This window comes from Diuraphis noxia, unplaced genomic scaffold (genome assembly GCF_037042655.1).
Source record: "Diuraphis noxia isolate RWA-SAM2 unplaced genomic scaffold, SU_Dnox_SAM2 contig0004, whole genome shotgun sequence".
Lineage (NCBI taxonomy): Eukaryota > Metazoa > Arthropoda > Insecta > Hemiptera > Aphididae > Diuraphis > Diuraphis noxia.
The window spans coordinates 62,962,453-62,971,027 of record NW_028301714.1 but is presented as its reverse complement, the minus strand read 5'-3'; the positions used below and the strand labels follow the sequence as shown (position 1 = coordinate 62,971,027).

General features: G+C 30.6%; 1 protein-coding gene across 1 annotated transcript; it reads right to left on the bottom strand.

Annotated features, from left to right (window-relative positions):
* Positions 1-6,473: 6,473 nt before the first annotated feature.
* On the bottom strand, positions 6,474-8,347 carry LOC149056326 (uncharacterized). Its single transcript, XM_089227057.1, has 3 exons — positions 7,955-8,347; positions 6,653-6,856; positions 6,474-6,590 (listed from the first exon to the last, which is right to left on the bottom strand). The coding sequence occupies exons 1-3, from the start codon at positions 8,345-8,347 to the stop codon at positions 6,474-6,476; spliced, it is 714 nt and encodes a 237-aa protein (XP_089083183.1).
* Positions 8,348-8,575: the final 228 nt, after the last annotated feature.

Sequence of the window (8,575 nt, the reverse complement as noted above, 5' to 3'; positions counted from 1 at the left end):
TATGCATGATATTCATTCATCTTATAGGTATATACATATCCATAATATGTTTATTATAAATAAAAATTTCACTTTTGCGTTGTGCACAGAAACGGTTAGGTCATTTAAATAATACATTTATTTTGAGAGTATAATACAAACATCTATTTTGAATTCGGTAGAAATCTTATGATCAGTAATATCTGCATACATACACAAAAAATAAAATCGAAGGCCCTTGGCTCGCCGTGAATTGCTATCGTGTATCGGGCTCATTCTTGGCATGTAGTTACACTCGTTATCATATTATATTTCAAGCTACTTCGCAAGTGTGTGTACAGTCATATTGTCAAGACCGAATGGTATTTGCATAACGAAATAACGTCTGCTCTCGATATGTCTATTCGTTCGATCAACGTGGTGTTCTTTGAGTTTCTTTCAAATCGCTTAAGTGGTCTAAGATTCAACGATTAAAAAAAAATTCATTGAAAATTTGGCCTCCTATTTAAAAATTACATGTTTTTATGACCAAGAGCAGTTCATGAGAAACACATGTGTGGGCAGGGTGGAAGTGGTGGTAATGAAAATATTTTGTACATACTTATAATTTACAATCATATCCCATATTTTATATTTCCCTATTGCTTTCATATTTTTACACGGCCTAATGGGGGAGGGTGGTCAACCTATCCCCCCCCTTCCAGTAAAACCGTCACTGTTTGTGACTTAAACTAAAATTTAGTATCTTAGCAAAATAACTGATCAAATACTATACAACAATACAACTACAACTACTCATACAATTACAACTATACTATGGAACATTAATAATATGTACCTGACGCTTGCAAATATTTTGAACACATTTCTAAAAAAAAAAACAAATTTGACATAAATGTATTAAATTTTTAACTAATGTATAATATACTTAATATATATGGTTCAATAGATACTAGATAGATACATATTTGCAGAGAATACGAGAATGAACGAATAAAGAAACTATAAAAAGTTGATTTTAGTTTTTGGTTATCGTGAACCTAAAGTACAATAAATTTGCGGTGATTAGTCATCTTGGTTAACTTTGATGACTCTATAACTATAGGTATTACCTAAAAATATCGAAAAATCATGATCTATTTTGTATTTTGGTAAAGTCATTAAATATTTTCAATATAGTATCGAGTGTTGTATTAACGTGCTTCCTTTTTTTTTTTTTCTTTGAAAATGCCTGTCATCAAATGCTCCGGTGAAATATAATTTTTATTAAACTATAACATAAAATAAAAATAAAGCACCCTCCGAGAATATTATCAATATTATTTTACAGCTAACCTAACCTGAATAATTTAAACGAGTTTTTCAAAACAGAAAACGAGGAAATATTTTTTAATCAATTTCGACTTTTCTACTTAATAGCTATTAAATTTTGACAAACAATTTTTTATTGAATATAAATTATGTTTATATTATTAAAATATTTATATTTTAATCAGCAATTCACAATTATATAAGTGCCATAATCTATAAATATTTTTGTGTAATAACTGTTTTATATTAAGTAGGTATTTAAGTTAAAGGAGGATAATTTAATGATATTATAAGGTAAAAAAGGGTAAATATTTTTAATTTCACTAGACTTATGAATTTGTAATCGATAAATCAGTCCCCGAGCATTGTATTTGCACGAAGAAACAGGACTCGATGCGATAATTTTGAAGGTTACCGAATATTGAGATTGAACTATTCCTCAGGAAGCATAGGTATTATAATAATAATATATATTTCCTATTATTATATTTGTTTATTTTTCGTCGTTTGTCGAAATAATTTGTAAAAGTCGCTGTGTCCCCGTATAGGCGTACTATTTCATAGTATAATATATCACGCGCTACGATACAATAATATACCTACCTACTACAATGCATTATATTATGTGGGTGGTACGAGAAATAGGTAGGTAACTACGATTCGTTTTTGTTTCGTGACAGAGCGAAACGACATCATTTTTTTTTATTTCCATATACTCGTACATCAAGGTATAGTAACCGTGGTGGCGCTTGATTTGAATTTTCGATAGAAATCCGGATGAGAGATGTATATTTTTTTCTTATCCAATTTTCATACGGCAAACTACGTATATACGTATTATACACATACGTTTCGGTTAATAATATTATGTATGTGTACATACCATAGCGCTCCAAAAATGCACACACTTGGTTATACCTAAAACGAAAAGTAGGCACGGCGGGTGTGTTTTATTATACATATAATAATATATATAAACATATACATTAGAATATGTATACCGAGTGCACTGTGCATAACATGTATTATATATATGTATGTATGTTTATATGTTTGACAGGATATTTAAGTGAAAATGATTTTCGGAATGTGTTTCACCAATCAAGCATTCGATAGAAAAAGAAAATCCCATTTTTTTTCTTTCTCATGTATATCCAACGAATTTTTCCACGAAAATATAATAATATGAGGAAGAGTACTACAGTAAAATATATTTACTTTTCTGTTCGACTTCTCTCACACACCGTGACGCACACTATATAATAATGTATTATAATTATGTATAGGTACATGTGCATATTACATATCACATATTAGTATAATAAGGGCATATGTATATGTGGACAAGTTCGTGTAAAATCTAATGGTAATTTTTTCTTTTTATTATTATTCAACGTCTAAAATAGTTTTAAAGAATTCAAAAATCACTAATAATGTATATATATAATTGTAACGTTCGTCTTCATAATGGTCCCTCGCACAACCCGGTTAGAATAAAATAAAAAAAAAAACCACTTAGAAGTCACTCTGCTGTATATTTTCATTGCGCCACTAAAATAATTAACAGAATAAAAATAACTAAAAACAAAATGATGCGTTTAAAACAATAAGTGCCCCACGTTTCCTTTTAATCAAATTTCACCTAATTTCCAAACCCGTGTTAGCTCAAAATTATTTTCTGATAATATATTTCTTCATTTCAATATATGAAAATAAATAAAATATTATAGACTGATATTAGGTCCATATTACCACACCTCATACTCTAGTGGCCAAAATAATTTTGTAAACAAATCAATGCACATCAAGATTCTACAATTCTAAAAAGGAAATAGCACGTTCTTCTCTAACTCACTCTAAAAATGTGTCTGATCAATAAGTGGTTTCTCATCTCAAGACCCCAAAACTGAACTAAATCAACTTCACTTAAACTTGTTCAAAAATTGTATGTAAGTTAACCCCCATCATTACAAAAAAAATAACATGGTTTTGAAAATTACAAATACCATGACTCTAAATTGCCTACCCAGTGTGCCGTGCATTGTTGACCTGAATCGATTATAATATTAATAATCAACTTTTGTGCCTATACTGATTATTTTTATCAAATTCATTCGTTCAGTGTTTGAATATCTATTGTTTTGTAATGACTAATAAACTCGTTTATAGACGTCCGACATCCGTATAAAAGTATTTGGTAAGTTTTAAGAGGAAAAGTGAATTGTTTAAAATAAATAATCAATTACATACCATGTCTAATGTATAATATTATAGTTTTAGGTGTATCTAATTTCTCAGAATAAATTCGATTATGTTGCTATGTAGGGAAATCAAAATATAAATTATCCTTAAATCACCATCGTCAAAATATGTGCTTAAAAAATATGTGATAGCACTCAATGGCTTTGGGTTAAGAAAAATAAATAAAACTCGTCGTTTGAAATATAAAAAAGAGTGTCGATATCGAGCACCACTCGAAATCATTACATTTAAAAATAATAACATTTATACGGCATATAAGCGTATTACGAGAGCTAGTTCTACATTAATATTATTATTATTGTTACAAACGTTCGAGTGTACTGGCGGTGGCGATGAGCCAGACAAATGAACAGATGTTAATTTACGGATATCCGATTCCGTATTGCGGTGTTTGCGCACACACGTTTTCGATCATACATATTATAACATTATAATATATATTATTATAATTTGTAATAATAGTAATAATACACAATATACATTTGGTTGACAACGGTAAATCTGTGTGGCACTTCGTGTAATGTTTGCATGCTGATTTAATAACATTTGTTCGTAATTATAATAATAATAATATGCGTGTGTGGGCAACATTATACGCACACGATACCCGTGAATAATAATACTAATATTAATAATTTAAAGCCAAACGGCACCGTGTGGTCCGCGAATCGGCCAAAATATTTATTGCCGAAGGGAAACGGCGGCCGAGGCTTCTCCAATACACGCACACGATCAGGGGGCCAGACGAGGATAAACAATAATATTATAATATGCGTAATTATATCCAAAGTGCGATATTTATTATTATTATTGTATTATAATGCACGTACTACATTGCAACATTACACACAACCGTCATAATATAGGTACTGAGTCGGTCAGTGCATTATTACTGTTATAATAACAATGCTCACAGACATATTGACCAAAAACTCATTATAAACAGTAATTTACGACCACAGTTGTTTTCACACGCATTAAAATTTATAAGTGCATAATAATTATTTTCATTCCCCGTCACTACCTATGATCGTTGTTGGTGCAGTATAATACTATGATAATAATATTTTCTATCGTCATTTTTGCAACTGACGAAAAAAAATAATTTGATTATAACATTAAAAAATAATACAATGCATAATATAGTAAATACTAATACAATTAATATATTATATGTACATATATATATATATATATATTATGTTAATATTATCAAGTGATTTTTTCGAAAATAGTGATATATGTTTAGGGTGCATATAAAATGAAAAAACGAAGCTCGAATCCCATTAGGCTTGATGGGCTAACAACACAAGCTTTAAAAATCGTCCAACACTTTCTACAACAAATTTTTGTTTTGGTGGGATCGACGTCTGTTAATGTTGTGCTATTATGTTTACTGTTAAGTCTAATTCCTTGCATTATATATTACTTTTAATAATACATTCAAGCGATGTAAGTTAACTTTTTATTAAGTTATTTAACACTTTTTAATACATATTGTTTTGGTGACGGATATTACCTACTAATAAATTAACTGCAGTATAGACAGTGATTCATTAACTTCCAATCATCTTTAGCGATTACCAACATTTTTCCTTTATAAATGAATTCTGATTTTTGGAATTTCTTCTACATTTTGATACATATTGAATAAAATACATAATGTGTAATTATGGTTATAACCCCATGTTTCAACCAATTTAGTACATATTAAATATTGTAAAATATCTACCATAAAACCGTCAGTATGAGTACAAATTCATATTGAAAACAAGTCACAGTATTACAAAACGCAGTCATTATTCAACTCAAATATTAAATTTTGATGATCATGCCATTAATATTCATTGTTATATAATTTAGGTTTAAAGTGAGCTTTACTAGCTTAATAAATTATCCGTACTGAGTGAATGGTAGTCGCTATATAGATGCATGGAGCAATGCATTGAAACTACGGCTCGAGGATGTCCCAGGCATCACTCTGAGCCCAGAGTAAAGAATTCATCTCGATACTTTGAAGAGACTACGAATTGATACTTTGATGGAAAATCATAGGCTGGCGTTTAGTAGGATGGTGGATACGATACTCGGATGGAAAGAGGTTTCAGAGGGTGACTGACAGGAAAGAGGTGGGTGGGTAGGTAAATGTGATGTAATTATGAGGACAGAAAGGCAGAATTCCCACTTATGTATAACATTTGAAGTTGGTGAATAAATGATACGGGGCCGGATGACAGTATTTTGATAAACAGTACCCACCCACTTATTCCTTGTTTTTTGAACGGGAACAAAAAAGGTATACTTGGTAAGCTCACCTACAGTTAGAAACCACTCAAATTCAATTAGATCTAAAGAATAACGATTATTAATATTATGTGATAATTGATATCGCACATGGATACGAAATTATATTATCTAAGACACAATCAGTAGTTATGGACAGTTTGTGTTTGATTTCATAGCGCATAACTAGTGACTAATTATGTTATAATATAATATAGTGGTACAATATTTAGTTCTTAATATTCTGAAAAGGTTTATTTGTGTTTGTATTGTTCATTTGTTGTTTAAATACGTCATATATGTGGACAAAGTTTGAGACGCCTTGCAGTATGCTTGTTCTAAATATTAACCCGGGTTGGCTCCGTCTTCACCATTTCCATCCCTGCCACCACACGGTTGATTGCTCCGTGTAAATTGATACACCAGACAAAGGTTCTGAAAGTAAATAATTCGTCATCTATTATCCGCGTAACGGTATCATTAGAACACGTGTGTCTCCAGTGGCGGATTTTCAAAAATTTTGTGGGGGGGGGGGGAGTCCTAAAAAATAATATGTATTTCAAATGTATTATTTTTATTTTTATAAAAACAAATGTGTTATATTATAATATAAAAAATTTAATCTAAAATTCAAAAATTTACAAAATAAAATCTAATCTTCTTTTGGTTTTGCCTAGTTCTGTCAAGACTGCGTCAACAGTTAAGCATTGCTCATCGCTATGAATCGACATCATTGCCAAGCCGTTTAGTCTAGTCTGAAATTTAAATATTTTTTTTATTGATGTATTTTGCATAATATTTGATTATTTATTCTTACCTCGGTCATAGAATTTCGTAAATATGTTTTGATTCTTTTCAAATTTGAAAAAGAGCGCTCATTTGATGCAGTGGAAACTGGTATAGTTGCAAGGATCTGAAGGAGTTTGAAGACACTTGGGTACATTTCTTTATTGCAAACTGTCATTGCTTGGAGTGCGTTTTCTGGCTTTTTTCCCATGTTTTTTAATCTTCTTTGCCATAATTTATATTCAGTTAATAATAACGAATGATTTGTGAACTCCAGATCATCTTTGTAATCATCGGCTAATTGAATAAATTTATCCTCATCTTCTTCTGTATCAAACAGAGACTGAAAATTATTGAGTTTAATCTTATGGTTGACAAACCTTTGTTCAAGTTCAGTTATGTAAGAATCCATGTACGGATTAAATATGGATATACGGTAATACTCTTCGATAGATTTTGCTTGAATATTCATTCTATGTACTTGTCTTCCTACAACTCTCGGAATTGTTATTTCCACTTGAAATTGTGCGGCTAAATCGTGTGCAGCTGTATATATTTTTTTAAACGAATTTTCAGCATTATTTCTAAAACATTTCATTTCTTCTAAAGTTTCATCAGCTAATATATTTGCTAATTTTAAATCAATGCCAACTTTTTGCAAATGTTTAGATAGGGGTAAACCAAATCCAAAACCTTTTGATAATATTAATAATGAAATAATGAATTCTCCATCTAAGATTGATTTTTGTAAGCGTAGTGCTTTTCCACATGTATCATTATCGTTCCATTCTGATATTTCACTGAAAGACTCTACAATAAATTCAAAAAGTTCTAAAAAATCATGCACTGCGTGGTAACGTTCAATCCATCTCGTTGCACAACTACGTTTAAGTGTTTTTTTTGTTGTGTCATTGAAAGAATCTAACATTTTTTGTGATAAAACATTTTTTCGTTTGGGATGTATGAAGAAATCTCGAACTTCGCCAATTAAGCTTAAACAATTCATGATTGGTCGCACACCACATGATTTGGAGACAACAAGGTTTAAAATATGCGCAGAGCAATGAACATACATCGCAGAAGGATATATTTGTCTTATGTGAGATTGAACGCAGTTATAGATTCCCGACATTGACGCAGCACCGTCATAACCTTGGCCACGAAGGAATTTAAGCTCTACACCGAATTGCTTAAGACTTTTTATTATTAAATTTGCTAAACCTTTTCCTGTTGTATCATGTGCTGGTACAAATTGTAAAAACTCTTCACAAAGCACAAGTTTATTTAAATCAACAAATCTGACACAGAGAGACATTTGTTCCACATTCGATATATCGGCTGTTTCGTCAGCGAGTATTGAGAAATATTTTGCATCATTTACACGTGCTACAATGTTTTTGAGTAAAACTGAATTACAGGCTTCAATAATAGAATTTTGACTTGTTTTACTCGTATATTTAATTGTACCATCACTTTCTAAATACATTTTCAAATTTAAATCTCCTTGAGCTCTATAACGAAGAATTTCTCGAAAGTTTCCTTCATTATTTTTTAAGTCATTGTCATCAGATTTAGTAAGAACTAAACGACCGTCATCACGATGACCTCGCAGAGAAATGTTCTGACGGCCACATAAAATAATAGCTTCAATTATTGGTTTAATTTTGTTTCTGTTTTCTGTAATCTGTTTAACCCTCCCAGTATCTAATTGTTGTTCAATAGACATTGTTGGATTTTTTAAAACGTTTGAAAAATTAGTAGCATCAAGAAAACATTTTTGGTGATATTCTAGAGTTGAGTGTTTGGTAAATATTTCCACCGCGTGTTTCCAGTTATTAAATTTTTTTAACACAAGACTACCTAACAATTGAGAATTGTGTCCACCATGAGATTTCGAAAACGCTACACAAAATTTACAAAATGCACCACCTTGTATTCATGAATACGACAACCA